At 48.5% G+C, this 24694-nt stretch overlaps 1 protein-coding gene across 1 annotated transcript in view; it reads right to left on the bottom strand.

Moving 5' to 3' along the window:
- The window catches only part of TNFRSF11A (TNF receptor superfamily member 11a), a 38677-nt gene extending 19309 nt beyond the window's left edge, over window positions 1-19368 (bottom strand). The window contains exons 1-8 of the mRNA XM_052660387.1: window positions 19238-19368; window positions 18896-19022; window positions 17417-17498; window positions 15723-15848; window positions 8933-9076; window positions 5461-5554; window positions 3534-3625; window positions 1964-2077 (exon numbers count right to left, since the gene is read on the bottom strand). Coding sequence (XP_052516347.1) covers window positions 1964-2077; window positions 3534-3625; window positions 5461-5554; window positions 8933-9076; window positions 15723-15848; window positions 17417-17498; window positions 18896-19022; window positions 19238-19368 — 910 coding nt within the window. The remainder of the gene's footprint in view (window positions 1-1963; window positions 2078-3533; window positions 3626-5460; window positions 5555-8932; window positions 9077-15722; window positions 15849-17416; window positions 17499-18895; window positions 19023-19237) is intronic.
- Between the last annotated feature and the right edge of the window lie 5326 nt (window positions 19369-24694).

Raw genomic sequence — 24694 nt, 5'->3', positions numbered from 1 at the left:
AGCCTTGACTAGACGGACCTTTGTTGGCAAAGTAATGTCTCTGCTTTTCAATATGCTGTCTAGGTTGGTCACAACTTCCCTTCCAAGGAGGAGCATCTTTTAATTTCATGGCTGCAGTCACCATCAGCAGTGATTACTGGTAACTCCTATGATAATATGTCTCTGAGAGGACTGCAAAAGCCCTCCTTACTGGTGGGTCTGAATCCAGGCCTACTATACCCCTAAATTTGTTTTAATTAGTCAGATAGCCAAGTACTAACCCCACAGGACTGGTTTCCTTCCCTCTGCTCAGGATGGGAGCAGGCTCCTTCGCACCTGCAAGGCTGCGCCACCAGGACGTGCCTCCCTTTCCAGGTTCATTTCACCCTGGTTCTCACTCTCTGCCCCGGCTGCACTAACTTCCCAATCCCCCAGCTCGCCCTGCTCCCCCCGAAGACGCAGTTCTTGTCTCCCCTTGGGCTAGTGCAATCCCACCTGTCCTTCAGACCTTAGCTCCCCTGGGAGGCCCTGGCTGGCCACAAAGCTGGACAAACAGCTCTGCCTCCTGAGGCCCTGTACCTCCCTTTCCACACTCAGCCTCACTCTGGGCAAAACGCCTGCCTCGCCCACTGAGGAGCCTCCTCCATAAGGACACGGGCTCCGTTTGTGTTGCTTGGTACTGACACCCCAGTGCCTGTCCAGCCCCTGGTGACTAATAAACGTGTATTGAATGAAGGGGTGAAGAGGAAGCAGACAGTCATACATCCCGACTCACTGTTTGGCAGCCCACTGCCCTTGGCATTCGTAAGATATAGCCAGAAGAGATTATGAAGAGACAAAAGCTAAAGAATAGAACACCAGAAGCCTGTTTATCTCGTGATAACATGACTGGATGAGCCAGCAGTCCATCAGCATCTCTGAACATGCATTATTCAAATCTCCACTTCCAATGCTGGGGAGGTGAAGCTGCATTGAATAACAACAGTCAACAGCGAAGAGACTTGTAAAAGAGGGAAGTCCAACTTTTCCCCTTTGCTTTCTGCTCAATGCTTGGCATCTTCCATCACCATCTTCCCTCTTCTGTTAGTCTTTTGATTGCCCAGGGTTACATTAGGTATTGGAATGTTAATGGAAATAGATATGCAGGGTTTTGTGAAGTCCACGGATGTGACTGTGGGAGAACAGATGGAACCACAGCAAAGGCAGATGCAATAAACAAGCAAGCAGCTGAAAACGGGGTAGGACGGTGAGACCGCAGGTGCTTCAAAAGACAGCATGTTACATGTACACGTATGGCTGAGCCCCTTTGCTGCCCACTGGTAATTATCACAACATTATTAATCGGCTGTTCTCCGGTATAAAACCAAAAGTTAAACAAATCAGGGGCACTAGGTTTAGGAAACCTAGTGATGTCTTGAACCCTTTCTTAAAAATTATACTGTTTTAGCTTTGGAGTACAAAAGTCAAACAGGATGTGATGTTAAAAGGTACTATCAAACAATTTTTTGGTGGAAAACTATTCCCAATAAACAAGATGACATTTGATTATTCATCCAACAATGAGCAACTGCATCTTACTGAATAGAAGACAATCTATTTTCAGAATTTTAAATTCACCTATCAAGGTAACCCCCCAGTCAAAACTGTCCATCTGCCATTTACCTGAACATATTGTTTTTGTTTTACTTAATTATGTAATTTAAAATGTATTCTAGGTTACATGCAACCCCTGTACATCTGATATGCATAATCTTTACAATATTTATCAGTTTCCTGCACCTAGGATAAATAAGTATATTTCTTATTCATAAACAATTTTTGTTTGTTTTGCTAGAGAACAATGAATTAGATATAAACCGTGTTTCACCTTAAACAGATCAAAAGAGGCAGTCAGAGGGCAATATATGTATCTTCAAAGCATACACCTAGAAATGCATCAGTTTGCTTTAAGACTCATATTCAAAGCCAACCATGGACACGATACCTGTTAGTGCTTTCCCTTTTTTCCTATAGTAAACACCAAAGATGACGGCAGCTACTACAGCCACAGACGTGAAGAGCAGCAGAATGATTAGACTGGGCAAGTAAATCTGCGGTTCTGTGTTGGAAGAAAATGAGAAAAACGGCATTAACTACTGTTCATTTTTACTCTTTCTCAAAAGCATAACCCTTTCAATTAAATCCTGGAATCAAGGCTGTTGGAATGGAATGAAAGCAGCAGGACGGGGCCCAGCGCGGCTGCGGGTTTGTCGAGGAAGCTCCCATTTGAGAGGGTGAAATCAACAACGTAGCCCAAGCCTGCTGACCGCCTTTGCTCAGAGAGAGGCTGGCCCAGGACCAGCTTTAAATGCTTGCACTTGAGAACAACCCTAATCGGCTTCACCACACCATCCGGCTCCATCTTAGCTCAGCTACAGAACACTTCACTCTCTCCAGGTGGATGGGCTCCGGAGGCAAGAGGAAGCCCCCTATCATAGCTCCTTCCAAATAACCACATGGTGCCAGGGCTTTGCTGGTCCTGAGAACAGAACCACAGCCATCCTGCCAAGTGCCTCAGGTCCTTCACCTACAACACAATGTGGACTCAACCGTTTTGCTCATCCCGCCTGATGACAGAGATGCTCCTGCCTTCTCACTATAAACTCTTGGTTTACACGGCCTGGTTTCTGGGACTCTGGCCTTGCTTTTCCTTCTGTCTTTTTTAAGACAGTTTTTAATTCCCTTGGTTATCTTTAATGTCCTCTTCAGAATGGTCTCTTTAAAATGCTGCTCTATGTAATTTCTTATCCGGAACCTTTGATGCCCTCCTGTTTGCCAAAATGTCCAAGCTACAGCCTTGGCTTTCTTAGTCCGGGTTCGCCGACATAGCTCTGCAGCCAGGGTGCTCCTGCCTCATTAGGAAGCTCCCCCTGCGCTGAGATGCCTGGACCCACCTCCACAGCATCTCGCTCACCTGGGCAAGCAGCTTGCACACTGCCTGCCTGCTTTCTGTCAGTCACTAAAACGGTCCTCAAGGTTGCCTGGGTCCTCCAGATGTTCCAGAAATAATGGCAATTGTGTTCTAGCAAGTTGCTGACTCTGTCTGGTGACCAAAATCTCCCATAGATATCCTGCTGTGATAACCACTACCTTACTATATTTGGGCATTTTAATTTATATTTGCACCTCAATTTTCTTTCTTTTTTGGGGGGTATATATGAATAAAGTATTGGTTATCCATTCCACAGTAGAAAATCATCAACTAAACAACCTATCTGGAATTACAACACTGATAAAATGAAATACTGAGCTGACCATGGATAGTGAAGTCGCTCAGTCATGTCTGACTCTTTGCAACCCCATGCACTGTAGCCCGCCAGGCTCCTCTGTCCATGGGAATTTCCAGGCAAGGATACTGGAATGGGTTGCTATGCCCTCCTCCAGGGACCATGGATAGAATGAGATGAAAAGGGAGAGATGGTTGCCTTGGATACAGCATGTAATTTGAGAGAAACCTACAAGAGCTGACTAGACTGAGGCACACCCACCCACCCAATCTTTCCTATTAAACATACCATTCGGTGAACTTGCAGGTAGGGGACGACTACAAACCACATCTGATTTATCAGTTCCGTGATGCACTTCTGTCCGTCCAAGAATGGTACAGCTGTGAAGGGGAAGGCACGTAAGTCCTTTGGTTTCATATCCTTATTTAAAAAAAAAGAAAGCTATAAAAGATTCTACCCCATTAGACTGCAAGCTCCTTCAGGAGAGGAACCATGGTCTTCCTGGACGTCTGCCCCCCCAGTGCCTGTCCACAGACACTAAGGTGGACAGAGAGACAAGCGGAAGTGACTCCTGCCACGGCTAACATCTGCTCTGAGTGTGGTCCGAGAGAGCAGACCGGTGCGCTTATTAAAGACGATTCCGAATCCAATTACCACGGCTAAGTGATAAACTACAGATGAATACCCTTTGAAGTTGAAAATACAGAAAATCTTTTTGAAAATAAAACCTGGATAGGTGGATCAGACAATGAATATTTAATGAGAATTAATTTATTGGGAAGTGAAAGAATCATGACATTGATGATGAGTATTCAACAATAGGCATGCAGTGAAAGGATCCAGGAATTTCACTACGACTTTGCTCACATAAGTGTGAGATAGTATACAGGCGAGATGATACATTACAGATTTCTTTATCACTGGAAAAAACTGGAAATCACTTAAATGACTATCAATAGGGCACTTGTGCGAAGAAGGCAATGGCACCCCACTCGAGTACTCTTGCCTGGAAAAATCCCACGGATGGAGGAGCCTGGTAGGCTGCAGTCCATGGGGTCGCTAAGAGTCGGACAGGACTGAGCGACTTCACTTTCACTTTTCACTTTCATGTATTGGAGAAGGAAATGGCAGCCCACTCCAGTGTTCTCGCCTGGAGAATCCCAGGGACGGGGGAGCCTGGTGGGCTGCCATCTATGGGGTTGCACAGAGTCGGACACGACTGAAGTGACTTAGCAGCAGCAGCAGCAGGGAGCTTGTGAGAGTTGGACCATAAAGAAGGCTGAGGGCTGAAGAATTGATGCTTTCAAACTGTGGTGCTGAAAAAGACTCCAGAGTCCCTTGGACTCCAAGGAGATCATATCAGTCAATTCTAAAGGAAATCAACCCTGAATATTCATTGGAAGGACTAATGCTGAAGCTGAAGCTCCAGTACTTTGGCCACCTGATGCAAAGAACTGACTCATTGGAAAAGACCCTGATGCTGGGAAAGACTGAAGGGAGGAGGAGAAGGGGGCGACAGAGGACGAGATGGTTGGATGGCATCATCCACTCAGTGGATATAAATTTGAGCAAGCTCCAGGAGACAGTGAAGCCTGACATGTTGCAGTCCATGGGGTCGCAAAGTCTGACATGAACGTGCAACTGAAAAGCAACAAGGGACCTTGTTAAACGGCTTATGGCGCATCTCTGTGGCGGCACCAGGTGGTTAGAAAAGCCGCACAGATGTAAGCCAGTTAGTGTGGAGTGAGCTTCCTTCAGGATATATTATGTGGGAAAAAACCCAAGTGTGTAAACATTTATTTAAGCAGGAGGCTTCTATATGCACCTATACAATGCACACACACACACACACACACACCTCTTTGCACAAAGAAGCCAGCGATGCTGGAAAGCTGGGAAAACAGAGACTGGTGAGCGATAATACGCATCATAAGCAACTAAATAAAGTTACAGAAGGGGGAAAGCAGCTGCAGCTGTAAACCAAACTTCAGTCAGACTGAGTCTGCAGTGATACCTGGCTCCTGCCCCCTGTCCGGGGGGACTGGCTGCAGGCGCTTCTCTCCCTCACACCAGCTGACAGACTGTGTCTGTTGTGAAACTGGCTTCCAGAGGAAGTCTCCCCAGATTGCATCACTCTGTTTTCACAACAGACACAGACAGCGGAGGTGGAGTTCTTCCAAATCGAGCAGCCCTCGATTCCCTCGTCGTCACTTACTTGGTCCAGGGTCTGCACGTCTCTGTGGCGGAAACGGTGTTGGAGAAGTAGCCTGTGGGGCAGGGCTCACACACTGTGTCCTTGTTGAGCTGCACTGTCAGAAAGACCGACAGACAAGAGAACACGGGACAGACGGACACTTAGAGATCGGCCAGGAGGGGCCCCAGCTTCCGCCCGCCCTGGCCCTGGGCCCCCTGCGGCTGCTGGCGGCAGCCCCCCCCCAGGCTTCAGGGGGCCCGAGATCCTGCGGCTCGAGGCAGCAGCAGGTCCAGGGGCTCCCGGGTGCAGGGTCAGGACGCGGAGGCCAGGCCTGAAGCTGGCCCGGCTCCCGGTCCACGGCCAGGCGCCCGCCCTTCGTTTTGGGCGAGGGAGCTGCTGTCCGTCTCCTTTCAACCAACGCTGTTCCCTCCTGTCTCCCTCACCAGGCTTCGGTACAAAGAATGGTAGCCCATTAACCACCTGGAAAGGAAACTTCTTGCCCTGACACCTTCTAATCAATAATCTTACCAGTCTGAGTATCAGAGTATGGACAAAGTTCAAAAACAAAACCCACGCTACACTATGGGTCTCCTTCTCTTAAACCAAGGGGTGGCAGGAACAGTTGTGTCTATGAAGGGCCATATGATGAATATCTCCAGCTTTTGAGGCCCTCTGGTCTCTGCAAATACTTGCAGCATGAAAGCTGTCACAGACAACGTGTAAAAACACATTGGCTGCGTTCCAGTAGAACCCTATTTACAGAAGCCCAAGTGGTGGGATGGATTTTGGACCCCTGCCTTAAGCCACAGCACTCAAAGCAGGAATTAATCCTGGTGAGTGAGCGGTCTTCGCCTCTCTCATGGTCCTCATAAACTACATTATCAAACTAGGGAATGTCTCCGATTTCCTCTGTCTGTTGCTTTTACTGGAGCCGGCACACGATGACCCTTTGGTAATTCCAAGAAAGAAGGACATCGGCTACCATGTGCTGTCATAATAAACCATTGTCTTGTGCCAAAACCACAAATTAGTCTTGAAATTAGTAGCACTTCTGTGGTTTATCTTCATGAATAAAATGCAAAAATAAGGAATCACATTTCCTCTGTCCAAAGTCAAGTGGGAAGTACACTCTTGGTTTTTGCAATTGTTCAATACAATTGGGTGTATTGAACCCAATTGCACAAACGGGTATGTGTGTGTGCCAAGTTATTTCAGTCGTCTCTGACCCTTTGAGACCCCGTGGACTATAGCCGGCCAGGCTCCTCTGTCCGTGGGATTCTCCAGGCAAGAGTAGTGGAGTGGGCTGCCAAGCCCTCCTCCAGGGGAGCTTCCCGACCCAGGGATCAAACCTGGATCTCCCGCGTTGCAGGCAGATGCTTCACCGCGTGAGCCCCCGGGGAAGCCCCAGGAAGTGGTGGACTCATTCCTTACTCTAGCAACAAGATTTGCCTTGAAATGATATCAGCAAAGGTACGGTTAGCATCTAGTCACTCAGATGAATTCAAACAGCTTTTAAAACGATAGTCACACTCTAGAAGAGTAACCCTTAAACACCAAATGACTTCCTCAGGGGCTGCAAGGCACAGAGAGCTTGAGAGGTGCTGCCTTCCATACACTGGACTCTCACGTCTGCTCCGACCTGCTGGGGGCATCTGCACTTTCTCCCTTTTTCCCTCTTTCACAATCACACTACTCCCACTTACAAAAGAAGGCACACTTCATACCTACTCCAAATCCTACCGTAGAGCCAAACTTCTCAGGTGCCAAACAAAGCAACAAGTCAAAGGATTGGTGACAGAAAGCTCCTTTGTTCAGAGCACCTCAGAATAGCTTCTGTCTCTCCCTGTCCATCTATGAGGGCGTCCCCCCAAGGCTCAAACATAAAGAAATCACGGGCAGTGCAGGACATCCCGGTTCGATCCCTGGGTCAGGAAGATTCCCCGGAGAAGGGAATGGCTATTCACTCCAGTATTCTTGCCTAGAGAATTCCATGGACAGAGGAGCCTGGCAGGCTACAGTGCATGGGGTCACAGAGAGTCGGACATGACTGAGCAACTGATATCCATTAGGGGCAAGGGAGTAACAGCATAAAAGGGGTAACTGGCATCAGGCTGACCTGTTCTGAGCTCAAATACACGGTACTGCAGGGGTGGGATTTTCATGCATCCATGTCACCCTCTCGGCCCAAAGGGGCAAAGCAGAGAAGACATGGGCCAGAAATGAAGAGAAAAAAAAGCAGGAAGCGACCAGCACCTCCTTTCATGCAGTTTAACAACCTATATGAAAGGCCCTGGGGCTTGCCTATATCTTAGAACCAGGATTCAGAAGGGAGTAGGCTGTCATGAGATTTGCTTTAGTAAACAGAAAATCAAGTCCGACTTTTCCCAAGAGAAAGCCTGTCTAGTTTCACTGATAATCTGATAATAAAGGCTGACTTAGTCAGACTCTGTGATGCAGATTTTCCTCAATATGAAATGAAATGAATAATGTTTTAATTCTCCCAACCTCAGGCTTTACTTTTATAACTACAGTATAGCAAAATATAGTCATTCATCTTTTGGACCAACTGTGTAATAATCACTGTAGAACAAATCAGTTCAGAAGTAATGTTTTTAACCTTAAAAGCTTGAGTCACAAGAAGTTTTTAAAAATTAAAATTTCATGGCATTCCCTGGCGGTCTAGTGATTGGTTGGAACTCGGGGTGGGGGTGGAGCGGGTGAAGGATGGGGGTTTCCTTCCTGGTGGGGGAACCAAGATCCTGCAAGGTGCCTGGTGCAACCAAAAAGAAAAGAAAATTTAAATTTCAAATGGGTGCATTTTTAAAATGTGAGAGTATGAAAAGGTAATTAGTAAAACCCCTCTGAGCCTAAAAATATATTACGATGAAACTCTGTGGGGAAGGTGAAATGGATACAAATCAAAGGAGAGAAAAGAGCCACACCTTGGGACATGTGGGGCCTTAATTCCCCGACCAGGGGTCAAGCCCGCGTCCCCTGCTCTGGAGCGCGGAGTTTTAACCACTGCACCTCCAGGGAAGGCCTCTGATAGCTTTTTACATGGAGGATGATGGGTATCCAATTGCTACGGAGTTCAGAACCCACGGAAAATTTTAGAAAGTGTTACGGACTAATTCCCTGCAAACGAAATCCTTAGCAACTCTTGAAATTTGTAATAAAAATGCTTAGATGTCGATTTAAAATTTTGGCTGGAGGCACATGGCTTTGCAAAATTCTAAGAGGGCACACAAGTTTGGGAACCCCCGCCCCTGCAAAAAGTTTGGGGACCCCTGCCTGATCCGGTTTTCCCGTAAATGGGGGTGGGCAGGCTTCGCAGGAGGAGGAGCCTGGGGATGGGCGCCGAGCTCGCACGCGTCCTGCGGGCGCGCACCCCGCGCTCGGCCTCCGGGGACCCCCGTCTCCTCCCGCGCCCCCGCGCCGGCCGAGCGTGACGGCGCAGGGAGCGCCCCGGGAGGCCCCGCCCGGCCGCGCGTACCGGGGCGCCGGGCGCCGAAGCCGCGCGCGCACTCGGCGTTCCGGCTGCAGCAGCGGCAGTCCTCGCTCCAGTGGTAGCCGGCCGTGCAGGCGCAGCGGCGCGGCGCCGTCCGGTTGCCGGGCTCCACGGCCCTCAGGGCCTTGCCTGCGGGAGAGAAAGACACACCGTCCGCCTCGTGCTATTCGCGCCCGCCGCCCCCGCCCCGGGCCCCGGGCCCCGGGCCCCTCGGACCCCTCGCGCCGGCCCGGCCTGGGCGCGCGCGGTGAGTCACGGAGGCCAGGCTTCGGGAACCCTCAGGTTCCTCCGCGCACCTGCAGTGCTGGGACCATAACATCCCGCTCGTTTTTGGTTTCTTTTTCTCTCTCTCAATAATTAGGAGACCTGTGCGTTTTGAGAAGTCAATTTTCATGTCAGTAGGAAGATTAAGGCCCGGGGGTTGCTAAGCACCGACGATTCTGAGGTGCAAAACTGGACTTCACAGCTCCTTAAACTCAGCAGTGGCCACAGGACTGGAAAAGCTCAGTTTTCATTCCAATCCCAAAGAAAGGCAATGCCAAAGAATGCCCAAACTACCGCACAATTGCACTCATCTCACATGCTAGTAAAGTAATGCTCAAAATTCTCAAGCCAGGCTTCAGCAATACGTGAACTGTGAACTTCCAGATGTTCAAGCTGGTTTTAGAAAAGGCAGAGGATGCAGAGATCAAATTGCCAACATCCGCTGGATCATGGAAAAAGCAAGAGAGTTCCAGAAAAACATCTGTTTCTGCTTTATTGACTATGCCAAACCCTTTGACTGTGTGGATCACAATAAACTGTGGAAAATTCTGAAAGAGATGGGAATAACAGACCACCTGACCTGCCTCTTGAAAAATCTGTATGCAGGCCAGGAAGCAACAGTTAGAACTGGACATGGAACAACAGACTGGTTCCAAATAGGAAAAGGAATATGTCAAGGCTGTATATTGCCACCCTGCTTATTTAACTTCTATGCAGAGTACATCATGAGAAACGCTGGACTGGAAGAAGCACAAGCTGGAATCAAGATTGCCGGGAGAATTATCAATAACCTCATATGCAGATGACACCACCCTTATGGCAGAAAGTGAAGAGGAGCTAAAAAGCCTCCTGATGAAAGTGAAAGTGGAGAGTGAAAAAGTTGGCTTAAAGCTCAACATTCAGAAAAGTAAGATCATGGCACCCGGTCCCATCACTTCATGGGAAATAGATGGGGAAACAGTGGAAACAGTGTCGGACTATTTTTTTGGGCTCCAGAATCACTGCAGATGGTGACTGCAGCCATGAAATAAAAGACGCTTACTTCTTGGAAGAAAAGTTATGAGCAACCTAGATAGTATATTCAAAAGCAGAGACATTACTTTGCCGACTAAGGTCCGTCTAGTCAAGGCTATGGTTTTTCCTGTGGTCATGTATGGATGTGAGAATTGGACTGTGAAGAAGGCTGAGTGCCGAAGAATTGATGCGTTTGAACTGTGGTGTTGGAGAAGACTCTTGAGAGTCCCTTGGACTGCAAGGAGATCCAACCAGTCCATTCTGAAGGAGATCAGCCCTGGGATTTCTTTGGAAGGAGTGATGCTAAGGCTGAAACTCCAGTACGTTGGCCACCTCATGCGAAGAGTTGACTCATTGGAAAAGACTTTGATGCTGGGAGGGATTGGGGGCAGGAGGAGAAGGGGACAACAGAGGATGAGATGGCTGGATGGCATCACTGACTCCATGGACGTGAGTCTGCGTGAACTCCGGGAGTTGGTGATGGACAGGGAGGCCTGGCGTGCTGCGATTCATGGGGTCGCAAAGAGTCAGACACGACTGAGTGACTGAACTGAACTGAACTGAATGTGAGACGCATTCCTAACACCAGGGCTAATGGGCTCTAAACCCATACGGTTTCTGGAGATGGGGGTTCATCTGGGGTCCCGTAGGGCCGCCCTGAACACAGACCTACCTCCCTGTGCGAGCAGATAAGCGGGAGAAGCACAGAGGCTTGGGCCTGGCGACATACTTGGAAATTAATCTCTCCCCCAAATTCAGAATAAGGCGTTTGTCCTCTCTTTTCTTACAACACAGAGCAGAGTGTTCTCTGCTTATCAACCTCCTGGCCCTTTCCAGGGTTTGTGCAACAGAAGTAAATGCTCACACGCTCAGTTCATCCTCGCTATTTGCTGGTTCATACTTGCGATTTCCCCTTCTCCTTAGAATCTAATCCTATCCTCCAAATCAGTACTCCTGGCGCTTTTGCAGTTATTCTCAGCAACACTCAGAAGAGTAAAAGCTTTGAGCCACCAGCTGGACAGGTGCGTCCCCAGCCGAGGGGAGGGGAGGTAGTTCGGTCTTCCAGTTTCAGCTCACGCTGCAAATCAGAGTCCTTCCTGTGGTCTGTTTAGAGCCTAATTTTTGTGTTTTTGTGTTGGTGAGCTCCTTCTGTAAAGTGGCCCCCTAGCCTAGGGCTGAACTGTCGCCGAGTGTTTCGGAGAAGGCAGTGACATGTCTTCCAGAGAAAATCCATATGTTAGAGAAACTTTTTTCAGTGTTGTTTATTGTGACATTGTTAATGAATCAAAATATTTCTTAAATAAGGTGTCTTTACACAAAAAACAGGCACAAATCTAGGTCATATTTATGCACCCAGGGGCAGTATTTACTAACTCAGTGTTTGTGATGACTTTATAGAACTTAACTAAACTATCATGATAACAGACTTCCCTCGTGGCTCAGGTGCTAAAAGAATCTGCCTTCAACAGGGGAGACCTGGGTTCAGTCCCTGGGTTGGAAGATCCCTTAGAGAAGGGAATAGCAACCCACTCCAGCATTCTTGCCTGGAGAGTTCCATGGACAGAGGAACTGGTGGGCTACAGTCCAAGGGGTTGCCGAGAGCTGGAACCAGATGAGCGACTTAGCATGCACGCACGCATGCGTGCACCATGAATAACAGGAATCAGCTGCACACACACACACACACAGCAGCACAAGAACATAATTTAAGACAGACCTGCCGCCATGGTACAGCCTCACCTAATCTGGATTGTCCAAACAGCCTTGTGCTGTATATCCCTTAATACTTATCAGTGTCAGCTATGGATTGATCTTTGTGTCCCCGGAAAATTCTTCTGTTGAAATCCTAATCCCCTTCAATGTGATGGCATTAGGAGGTGACTAGGTCATGAGGGTGGAGCCCCCCTGAATGGGATTAGTGCCTATATAATGAGAGACAGCAGAGAACGTGATTTCACTCTCCCTCTGCTCCCCGCCACATGAGGACACAAGGACGTGGCTGTCCGGGAGCCGAGGACAGGGCCCTCACCAAGGGCCTGAGCAGGCTGCACCCTGATCTCGGACTTGCAGCCTTTATCACCGCGAGGAGTGCGTATCTGCTGTTTCAGCCACGAGTCTGTGGCTTTCTGTGATAGCAGCCTGGACTGCCCAGGACAGAGCTGCAAGAGGAAACAAGCCAGCCAGAAACCCACCCAGTTCGCTGTCTCCAGCTGTAACCGCAGGGAAGCAATGTCTCCTTCCCCAATTCCAGACCAGAGCTTGGGGGCCGGGAGGTCCCTCTCCCTTCTGGGTCCACTCTCCAAGGCCCGGGTCAGCTGTGAAGCACCAAGACCAACTTGCATAAACGGTATACTGTCTGGAACACACATGGACAAGAGTCATTTTCCTTGGAAAACTTGAATTCCAGTCTCTCACTCAAAATGTGTGGTTGTCGTTTATTGTTAAGGAGTGTCCGAATCTTTTGCAACCCCACGGACTGTAGCCCGCCAGGCTCCCCCATCCATGGGATTTCCTAAGCAAGAATAGTGGAGTGGGTCGCCACTTCCTTCTCCAGGGATCTTTCTGACTCAGGGATCGGACCCCTGACTCCTGCTTGGAAGGCAGATTCTTTACTGCTGAACCACCGGGGAAGGGCCTCCCCTCCCTCAAAAGTAAGTGCATATAACCCTGTGTGGTGGTGGATGATTTGACATATTTTTAAATATCTTAATGCACCAGGTTTGGGGCTTTAATCAATTTTGGCAGTAGACAGAGTGAATCTTTCTTTCCAAGAGACAGTGATGAGTCAAACTCATTACTAAGCAATGGGAAAGAAAAAAGACTTGATCAGATGCTTCTGCTCAGTGGAGTTTCCATGTTATCTTCTCCAGACAAAACCTGCCTGCTATCTCTAATTTTAGAAATATTACAGGGCTTTAAAAAAAACTTAGTTCCTAGTATTTTTGTTCTGTCTATTGAAAAAAAAACCTATATATCAATAGAAGGATCAATCCTTGTAGCAATGAGCCTTCTGAGCACCCAGACTGAAGTCACTAAATCAGATGTTCTAATGAAGCAATGAGAAATGCTTGGAAAAATGGCTGATGCCAGCTTCAGGGAAGGAAATGTCCAAGATAAGCCTGGGAGAAGGAGCTCTTAAAGATACCGAAGGCTCTATCAAAAGAGGGTCACTTGGGAGAGGAGAGAGAATCTAAGCCCCAGTAAAACTGGTAAGTGCAGCAGATGAAAACGCCTCCAATGTGCACATGCGTGAGCTCATAGTATTCTTTTTTCTAAAAAATTAAGCTCTGGCTAGTTTTGGCAACCCACTCCAGTACTCTTGCCTGGAAAATCCCATGGACGGAGGAGCCTGGTAGGCTGCAGTCCATGGGGTCACACAGAGTCGGACACGACTGAAACGACTTAGCCGCAGCAGCAGTTTTATTAAAGAAAGGGTGTGCGTGATCTGCTTTTCACCAGTCTGTCCTGGCGTGCTTCTAATGATACCAGAGTCACCTGGCTCAGGAAGCCAGCATATCTGGCTCTGGAGTATTTTCCACACGCTGTGCCCAATTCAATGTTATTTTTGCCACCATAGTGAAAGACACTGGTGGTAAAGAATCTGCCTGCCAATGCAGGAGACATAAGAGATGCAGGTCGATCCCTGGGTCAGGAAGACCCCCTGGAGGAGGAAATGGCAACCCGCTCCAAAATATTGCCTGGAAAATTCCAAGGACAGAGGAGCCTGGTGGGTGACAGTCCATGGGGTCGCAAAGAGCTGGATACAACTGAGTGACTGAGTGCCGGTGATGGACACCACTTTCGGCCATTGTAGCATAATACGCGATTTCAGATTCCCTCAAGGCTGGGCAGAGTTTAGCGAGGACGACCAGTTTCACTTTGCCTTGTCTGATCATTTTCAGAGTCTGCTTGTACTCTTTCCACTTTTCATAACGAACTGGAGCCTAGAGTTGATCAACTCCAGCGACTTTTTCATCTTCTTTGCAGCCTTAGGTGTGGGATGCCTCCAACCAAGTGCAGCTGCCAAGATGACAGGGAGCGAGAAAGGAAGCAGAAAGGAAGCTAGCTCTTTATGTTCATACAGATCCTCTGGAGACAATTTGGTGGTGGGGTCATTATTTTGAAAAGTGGAAAAATAAAGTTATAAGCACTCATTCTGCCTTTCCTGTATAGACTGCACTTCAGGGTAACGACCAGTTGATGAGAGAGGTTTCTGTTTAGAAAGCATTCCAGCCAATAAATGAAGAAAGGATGATGGAGTTAGAAGATCACCTTTCTGCAGCCCCTAAATGAAAACGGACCTAGGTCATGGTGGCCAACAGCTGCTCATATCACCCAGAAAAGACAGAAGCACCTACACGGCGACCCTTGACGTCACCTTCTGAAGGAGTTTTGCCAAAAACAAAGCAGAAAAACCCAAACCAGATTCTGATCAGCCTTCTAGATCTAATAACCCCTTTACAGGAAATACAGGGGACAGAAGACATCGTTTCACGAGACCGAGATAATGTAGCTAGCAAACCCCGACAGTGGAAACCCCACAGGACTAACGGTGTGGCCTCCTTAACGGACGAACTGCATGAAGGATGGAAAGAAGGGGAGGAAAGGAGCTTCTGGGTTGGGACTCAGGAGACATATTCTGATCCTATTCTTATACATAAGCTTTAATTTTTAAAAGCTCTGGGGCAAAAGCCCTATAGCAGTATGATAAGGAGATCAGACTATGGAGGTAGGAAGACGTGGATAGTTTAGGAAAAAGACCTGGGAGTTAGAAGGTCTGGTTTTGAGTCCTGCTTCTCACTTGTAACCTTGGAAAAATCACTCACTCCCTCTTAGTTTCTTCATTTTTACAATAGGATAATCGTAGCTTTCTCATAGGTTTTTTTGTGAGAATTAAGTAACACAACATATGTGGAAGTGCCGTGGAAACCTGTTGTCAAGTGTAAGACACCTTTCAGGACTAAACACACAAATGTCATATATTATCACTTATACGTGGCATCTAAAAAAATGATACAGATGAGCTTATTTACAAAGCAGAATTAGAACCACAGACATAGGAAACAAACCTGGTTAGCAGAGGAAATGTAGGAGGGGAGATAAATCAGGAGTCTGGGATAACATATACACATTGCTGTAGGTAAGACAGACAGGCATCAAGGATCAAGGCTCAAGGCTCATTCCTGTACGGCACCGGAAGCTACACTCGATGCTTTGTAAGAACCTATCAGGGAAAAGAATCGGAAAAAGAACACCCACCCCCGCCCCTGAAATAAGCGCAGCACTGTACATCAACTGCACTTCAATAAAAACAGAACAGAACAGATATATTCCAGAACAGCAGTTCTATACGAAAAGCCATAACACAGTGCTCCTGGGATCCAAGGCACACCCTCGGGGGTCTGTGGGCACCGTCTTCCCTTGCCCCCAAAGGCAGAGAGCATCGCTGTATCCGACAATGTTGTTTACCCACACTGCCCCTGCCGGGCTGACTCACCTGGATCACAGACTTTGTGCAGCAAGCATTTATCTTCTTCATTCCAAGTGTCCAGGTATTCGTCCAAGCCGCAGGGCAGACAGACGCTCTCAGAGGTAGTGGTGCATTTGGAAGACATGTACGTTCCTTAAATTAGAAGGGGGAACATGCGCCAATCAAAACTGCTCCCTCCCAATAAATCAACAAAAATGAGTCAATCTGGGAATTCCCTGGCAGTCCAGTGGTTAGGACTAAGCATTTTCAGTGCCGAGCACCCAGGTTCGATACTTGGTCGGGGAAGGCAATGGCACCCCACTCCAGTGTTCTTGCCTGGAGAATCCCAGGGACGGAGGAACCTGGTGGGCTGCCGTCTACAGGGTCGCAGAGTCGGACATGACTGAAGCGACTTAGCAGCAGCAGCGGGGAACTGAGATCCTGCAAGCCTTATAGTGTAGCCACGGAAAAAAACAAAAGCACCAGTCTACCAACCCCTTTACATGAACATGGTCCCAGGGCGTCCCCCAAAGACAGAGGTCATGTCCAACAGCAGGGGCTCCTCAGGCCTCCTGGCTGGCCCAGATAACCTCGCTGGGGTTTGCTGTGCCTGTGGTCACCACAGTCTTTTAAACCTTCTAGGTAAAACCCTAGCCCTTTCCACTCGCAACCTCTGCTGACTCAGGAAAAGAACTACGGTTTTCAAGCAGGTGCCTGCAGAACTTGAGGGGTTCCCTGGGGACTAAGCGAGAGAAACTTCATCTCCTGCCTCACCTCTCCATCTTCAAAACCCCTTTACTGTTGACCCAGAGAGTTCCTTTCTTTTGTCCTACGCACACTGTGGGCTCACGGTTAACTTCGTTTGATCAGAGAGTAACACACACGCTCAGAAACACACACACGCATATGCATGAAAATCAATGGATCTTCACTCTGTGCACCCCAAAAATATTTGTAGCGGAAGTATCTAAAGGATTTGTAATCAGGTAAGCTCCTTTTCCTCAAAGCTGTTCTTCCTTCCCCAGAACAGGGAGTGAGTGCGAACCCTCTAGACTTGGGGCTTCACTGAGGCCACAGAAGCAGCTGGCCACCTCCTTGTCAAAACAACTTTGGGGAAGTGGTGACCGGTCTACCTCCTACTCCTCAGTAGATGTTGTGCGAGAAGTTATAACAGGAGTTAGGCAAATTTTAGCAGTGATTCAAAGACAGTCATCCCCATCCCCACCCCTGGCGAATTTCTATCAAATTAATACTTTTTTTTTGGCCTTACCTCACAGCTTGTGGGATCTTAACTCCCCATCAGGGGTTGACCCTGGGCTACAGCAGTGAAAGAGCTGAGCCCAAACCACTGAGCAACCAGGGAACTACTGCAAATAATACTTTTAAATAAGAGTTGTATTGCATATTTTGAGAGTTTGAATCATAAACTTCTAAAACAGTTTTTAAAAAAAGACTCTTGCCTTCTCCAGAAATAGTGTTTTGGAAAACTAGTGCTGAATTCCAGTTCCTGAAACTGCTCTTGATTTTTAGGCTATTTCATCTATTGAGAGTAAGGTTTCTGTCTTCAGAGTGACAGACATTACTACCTCCACTGCCAGAAGAAGCCCATCCGATTTTGTTTCTCATCTGGCAAGATGGAATCAGGTATTTACTAACGTTAAAACAAAAAAGAGCCCCACCCGCTTTGGGAGGACCACAAAAGGAGGTTCAGCAGCACGAACCTGGCTCACATTTCTTACAGCATTGTCCAAGATGCTCGTAATACCTCTCGCTGGTACACGGAGGGGTGATCTGCAAAGTCACCTAAAGAGAAAACGTGCATCAGGTAGAGATTAAACACAAGTTCCTCCCAGAGGAAGCCACCAGAAACCGCCCTGCCGCCGCTCGGCATGATACTCCCTCCCCCAACCCCGTCCCAAAGGGATCACTATCCTGTTCTAGCCCATTTCTTCCCCCTGAGAATGTACAAAACCAATGATACTGGTGTCAAGATCCAATGATACTGGCGTCAAGTATTTAAAAATATTTTGGTTATGCTCATGTTAACAGGATGGATTGAAGGGAAATTTATAAATGGTACCCAGAAGGTTGAAAACTGCTTTCAACCAACCACGTACAAAAGTGGCCCCACTTCTGTGTCAGCCACAGTGTGGCCAGTGGTGGACAGTATGGTCAGTGCACTTTGGCCGTGAAAACTGGAGAAGCACAGAGTGGGGTCCCTTCATACGTGCTGACTCTTTGCAGCCCTCTGGACTACATCCCGCCAGGCTTCCCTGGCCATGGGATTCTCCAGGCAAGGACACTAGAGTGGGTTACCATGCCCTGCTCCAGGGGATATTCCTGACCCAGGGATCAAACCTGCGTCTCTTTGTCTGCTGACTTTTACAGGCACATTCTTTACCTCTGAGCCACCTGGGAAGCCTGCGTGTTATACCAGGGGAAATGTGATCTGACAAGCTATTTCTGATTTTAGAAAGATGCTTAATACTGCTTGCCCTTAAAAATTTTTAAACATGCAGAGAATTTTAAAAAGTGGGACAGCAAGGGGTTATAGGGAGCCTGTGACCTGGAGCCTGGAGCACCGCGGCCCACCGGCTCAGGGGATGTCCATGTGCCACTTCAGCTTCTTGAACTCCGATTCTAACATGATTCTAACACCAATAATAATTTCCACATTTGCTCATCTAAGCAAAGCAAAACAAAGGCCAAGTACCCTGCATTCACTCAGATTCTTATCGGTTTGCCACAGTAAAGCTCTTTCCCTTATCAGCTGTCTCTGTTAGAGAAAAACAACACACACCCCTGTTGACACGCAGGCAGCTGAGTTACAGACCCAAGGGAGACGCGGAAGCCCGGGGTCAGCGGCACAGACGGCGCCTGCACACACCGAGGGGCAGGGCCTTGCTGGGCTGGGGGTCCGCAGTCACCACCTTGCCCTCCAGGGGCTTCCGCTCTCCAGGGTGGGCTGCAAGGGGGCAGCGGGCCCTCCCTGCGTGCACGGGGGTCTGGGGGTGTCCTCAGGGCTGTGAGTGAGCACCAGCTCACAGGGCAGAGATCAGCCGGGGCTCCCGGGCGGCTCAGCGGTGAAGAACCTCCTCCCAACGCCGGCGACACAGGTTCGATCCCCGGTCTGGGAAGATCCACATGCCGCGGAGCAGCTGAGTCCGTGAACCAGAGCGACTGAGCCTGCGCTTTAGAGCCGGAAACCGCGACTCCCGAAGCCGCACGCGGAGCCTGCGCTCCGCCAGAGAACCCGGTGAACCGCAGCTGGGGCAGCCTCTGAGGGCTGCGAGTAGAGAAAACCCGTGCCGCAACGAAGACCCAGCACTGCCAAAAATAAATTTAAAACCAGAAAAGAGGGACCTCCCTGGTGGTCCGGGGTGGAAACTGTGCGTCCAACGCAGGGGGCCCGGGTTCGATCCCCGGTCAGGAAACGAAGATCCCACACGCCACGAGGCATGGCCAAAAAGGAAACATTAAGAAAAGAGAAAGTAGGGCGTGCAGGACGCAGCCAGTAAGGGCCTCCCCGAGCTCCCCCGGGCCAGGCAAAGAGCTTCCGGGGGGCTGCGGCCAGGGACAGTTCCTCTGAGGTCAATGAGAGCGTCGAACGTGTTTCTGGAGCCAGGCTGCCGGGAAGGCTGTATCTGGACTTGGTTCCCAGGCCGTCTGACATCTCCGTGGACCCGGGTGAAGGGACCGACGTTCCCCAAGCATCCACCACGGGACAGGCTCACGGGATCCGTCAGTGAGCCCCGTGGACACTGGGAAATATGACCTAACAGAAACTGCCCCGCCTCTGCTCTCTGGGGTCTTTCCCTGTTTTTATAGGAGCCCGTGTCTCTGTGTCTGCACAGCAACGTGTGCACAGAGAGGAGAGATGCACAGAGGCAAATGGTGAAGCTGGACGCGGTCAATGCAAACTCTGTTTCACAGGAAGGGTCTGTTTAAGCCTGATGGTATGTGAGCACCCCTGCGATGGTGATGACAAAGCAAGCCGGAGAAAGCTTCGGTTGGACTGTATTTCAGATGATCAAGGCCGATTGCTTCTGACCGGTAAGAAAACTGCATGCCTAAGACAGGCACGGGCTTTGTCTGGGTCATGTACACAGGTTCTTTTTAGGGGAATTTGCTAAAAGGGCTCCTCCTGAAACAGCGGCCGGAAGCTCTGTCACGTGCCACTGTGGGCTGGGCGCTGGGCTCCAAACCCTGGCCTCTGGTAAGCATCAGCGGCCCGAATATGTGGACAGTTTGTTTACACGTTTAGGCGCATGGCTGTGATTCATTCCGTCCATTCGCCCTCTAGCCCAAGAGTGTAACCCTGGCAAAAACAGGGAAGCTGTGATTCCAGAGGTGACCAGATGTCCTAACTCTTAAACAGATTCTCACAGATTATTCCTTAATATTTATCTCTGTCTCCTAAGCTAATTGTGACTTTACACCTGGACATGTCTTCTTTTTAAAGTACTGAGAGATAATTCACATACCATGAAATTTCCCCTTTCAAAGGTTATGATTCAGTGGGCTTTTTTTTTTTTTTTTGTATATTCAAAAAGTTATGCAACCAGCACTGCTGTCTAATTCCAGAATATCTTCATCACTGAGAACTGACATGTTTGTTTCACATGCTATAGGATTACCAATCTTTCAAGTTACATCAGTAATTCTGCTACTGGGAAAACTGACTGTGGTGAGGCAGACAATTTTGGTATTAATCTAATTTAAGGTAGAACTTAGACTGATCCCTACTTCATTCCTGAGTTACATTAGATACTTGGCAGTACACCTTCAAACTTTCAAAATGACAGTCAACATACAACTTATAAGGCAACATACGTACATAGATATGGTTAATGAAATACGTGTGTGTGTGAGTCTCTCTGTGATGTCTGAGTCTTTACGACCCCAAGGACTGTAGCCCACCAGGCTCTTCTGTCCATGAGGTTCTCCAGGCAAGAATACTGGAGTGGGTAGCCTATCCCTTCTCCAGGGGATCTTCCCGACCGAGGGATCAAACCCGGGTCTCCCACATTGCAGGCGGGTTCTTTACCATCTGAGCCACCAGGGAAGCCCCAAGGAAACGTGCTTTGAGGGCAAATAAAAAGAATCTAGAAACCTCTCCTGAGGAGGCCCGCACCTTCCGGAGAAGACCAGATATACGTTGTCATTGTTGTTTTTCCCTCCCTTGTTCTTTTTTCCCTCCCTTGCTAGTGGAGGTGACGGAATTCCAGCTGAGCTGTTTCTTATCCTAAAAGATGATGCTGTGAAAATGCTGCACTCAAGATGCCAGCAAACTTGGAACACTCAGCAGTGGCCACAGGACTGGAAAAGGTCAGTTTTCATTCTGATCCCAAAGAAAGGCAATGCCAAAGAATACTCAAACTACCGCACAATTGCACTCATCTCACTAGCAAAGTAAAGCTTAAAATTCTCCAAGCCAGGCTTTAACAGTACGTGAACTGTGAACTTCCAGATGTTCAAGCTGGATTTAGAAAAGGCAGAGGAACCAGAGATCAAATTGCCAACATCTGTTGCATCATCAAAAAAGCAAGAGAGTTCCAGAAAAACATCTACTTCTGTTTTATTGACTATGCCAAAGCCTTTGACTGTGTGGATCACAACAAACTGTGGAAAATTCTTCAAGACACGGGAATACCGGACCACCTGACCTGTCTCCTGAGAAATCTATAGCAGGTCCAGTTAGAACTGGACATGGAACAACAGACTGGTTCCAAATCGGGAAAGGAGCATGTCAACACTGCTTATTTAACTTCTATGCAGAGTACCTCATGAGAAATGCTGGGCTGGATGAAGAACAAGCTGGAATCAAGATTGCCAGGAGAAATATCAACAACCTCAGATATGCAGATGACACCACCCTTATGGCAGAAAGTGAAGAGGAACTAAAAATCCTCTTGATGAAAGTGAAAGAGGAGAGTGAAAAAGTTGGCTTAAAGCTCAACATTCAGAAAACGAAGATCATGGCATCTGGTCCCATCACTTCATGGGAAATAGACGGGAAACAATGGAAACAGTGACAGACTTTATTTTCTTGGGCTCCAAAATCACTGCAGATGGTGACTGCAGCCTTGAAATTAAAAGACGCTTGCTCCTTGAAAGAAAAGGTATGACCAACCTAGAAAGCATATTACAAAGCAGAGACATTACTTTGCCAAAAAAGGTCTGTCTAGTCAAGGCTATGGTTTCTCCAGTGGTCATGTGTGGATGTGAGAGTTGGCCTGTGAAGAAAGCTGAGCACTGAAGAATTGATGCTTTTGAATTTTGGTGTTGTGCCGGAAGCCAGTGTGAGGAATCCCGCCCGTGACAAGGTCATGAGGAAGGAAGCTGACATACGCAAGGTCGTGATCAGACTTCAGGGGTCCCCCTGGAATTTCCTGACCATCCACCCCCCCAAAAAATAAGAATCTGCCTGCTTTTCCACTCTTCTAATATTCTCTGGAAAAAGTCAACTCAGGGCTTTAGCCTTCTGCATTTGAAAGGGATGTTTCAGTTAAACCCCCTCTGAAAACTCTCTAGCTTACCTAACAGGTTCCCCCGGACCTCTTACAGCTTGTGAATTGCTTACAGCCCCCCAACTGCGAGAGGCACAAAGCTTAAAAGCATCTTAAAGATACAGAGCCTTTTCGAAAGAGTTAAAAATTATATTGGTAGAGGGTTTTCACTGTTGACTCAATGACTGCTGCCAGGTCTCCATATTCTTTATCTTTTAGGCACCTGGGAGGATGTTAATCAATGTAAACGGGATATGGAAAAAGATATATAGAAGTTTTGATGTTAGCAACACTAGACTTTTGAGTTAAGTACTTTTCTCTTTGTTATATATCACTGCACTCCTCTTGTGTCCTTGCTATGTGAGAATGTAACTTTATTTAGTGCTTTCTGAGAGTGGCACCAGACCTTGGGAAGATCAACACAAATAAGTCTTCTGGTTGACAAACCCTTATCAGAAAAAAGGCTGTAAAATGTTAATTGGCCCTTTTTGGCCAGAAGATGATGTAAATCACCTAAGACTTGCGTATACAATTAGGTATACAGAGAGAAAAGCCTGGTTTTGATAAGAGTCTGGACTGCTAACGCTGCATAACTTTGTGTTACCCATTGATCTCCATGTTTTATCAAAAGTATAAAAGGCCTTCTGAACAATAGAGGACGGAGCCAGTCGCTGGACTGGTTTCCCCCGTGTCTCTCTCTCCTTTTCTCCCTTTCCCTCCCTCTCCTCTTTACTTTAATTTCAGGCTGAATTCCTATCTGGGGTGCGGAGGCTCGCCAAGTCTACTTACTTGCCCTGGCTGTTAAGACCCGCGCGAAAGGGAGCCTAAGGCGAGGCACCCTTAGATATTCAAGCGAGCGCTGGTGGCCCAACGTAGATGGTGCAAATTCCTTGTCTGGAATTTTATCGGTCTTCCACGTAATCCAAGTTATTCAGCCCTCTTTCTCCACTTAATTTTCCTACTACACTATTTCTTCCTAATCTAATCTAATCTTATATTAATAAAGAAATAAGTTTTTTCCTCGCCGACTCCATCCACCCTTCGAATTCCCTGGATCCACCGGGGCTGGACCCCGGCAGTGTTGGAGAAGACTCTTGAGAGTCCCTTGGACTGCAAGGAGATCCAACCAGTCCATTCTGAAGGAGATCAGTCCTGAATATTCATTGGAAGGACTGATGCTGAAACTGAAACTCCAATACTTGGGCCACCTGATGGAAGAACTGACTCATTGGAAAAGACCCTAATGCTGGGAAAGATTGAGGGCTGGAGAAGGGGACGACAGAGGATGAGATGGTTGGATGACATCACTGCCTCGATGGACATGGGTTTGGGTAAGCTCCAGGAGTTGGAGATGGACAGGCAGGCCTGGGGTGCTGCCGTCCACGGGGACGCACTGAGTCGGACACGACTGAGCCACTGAACTGACTTGACCCTTGCTCTTTGCTCCTTGCCTCCAAGAAGCTCTGCTTCTTTTCCTCCACTTGCAGCTCTAGGATGCACCTTCTTAGTTGAGGATTTGCGGCTCCCTGGGGCTCGCACAGCACGTAAAACTCGCTTCATTTTGTGCGGGCCTCACTCCGATCCCGCGCTCCATGTCCGGGACCCCTTGGCTCTCCCTCTGCCCTGCAGTCCCCGCGTTTGTAACCAGTGGGGAATCTAGACCTTGGACGCCCTGGCCTGTCGCTCTCGCTGACCCCCTGGGGACCTGTCCCTTGATGCTGCAGGCCAGGCCAGCTCTGCCTCTGGCCTCCCTGCTCCCACGTCCCCAAACCCCACCTTCTTCGGCTTGGTTTCCGGTGAGCCAGAGCTGGATCTTTTGGATACCAGCCTCTGTCCTGATGGCCCACATCCACAGAAGGGCATTTCTGGTGTGAATGAGTGGATGCTCTCAGCCCCTCCCAGTCCAACCCCTCCTTTTTCCTTTGGGTTCTAGTTCTGACATCCCTCATCTCACCAGCGCTGGGAGAGCCCTCAGGCCTCTCAAGCTCCTTCTGGTCCTTGGGCCCTTTCCTCCCGCTGCTCAGAATGTGGGCCTGATGCTGAAGCTCCAGTACTTTGGCCACCTGATTGGAGTGGACTCAGTGGGAAAGACCCTGATGCTGGGAAAGAATGAAGGCAGAAGGAGAAGGAAGCAGCAAGGGATGACATGGTTAGACAGCACCACCAACTCAACGGACGTGAGTTTGAGCAAGCTCAGGGAGACAGGGAAGGACAGGGGAGCCTGGTGTGCTGCAGTCCACGGGGTCACAAAGAGTCAGACACAGCGACTAGAAAACAATCTTCCCCTGGAACCAAAGATGGCATCATTGGTAGCAGTCCTCGGAAGGCAGGAATTAGATGAAAACACGCTCCTGGTTAAGTATTTCAGAAGCAGTCTCCCAAGGAATGTGGGGGGGGGGGGGGTGGGGGCGGGTGGCAAGCAGTGGGAGCCGGGATTCAGCATAAGGCTGCAGGTTTTCAGTAAATGGGGTGATTTTCTCAACCACCTCC

Source organism: Budorcas taxicolor, chromosome 22 (assembly GCF_023091745.1).
Source record: "Budorcas taxicolor isolate Tak-1 chromosome 22, Takin1.1, whole genome shotgun sequence".
Taxonomy (NCBI): domain Eukaryota; kingdom Metazoa; phylum Chordata; class Mammalia; order Artiodactyla; family Bovidae; genus Budorcas; species Budorcas taxicolor.
The sequence above is the reverse complement of the archived record's forward strand: the minus strand, read 5'-3'. Positions and strand labels throughout refer to the sequence as shown.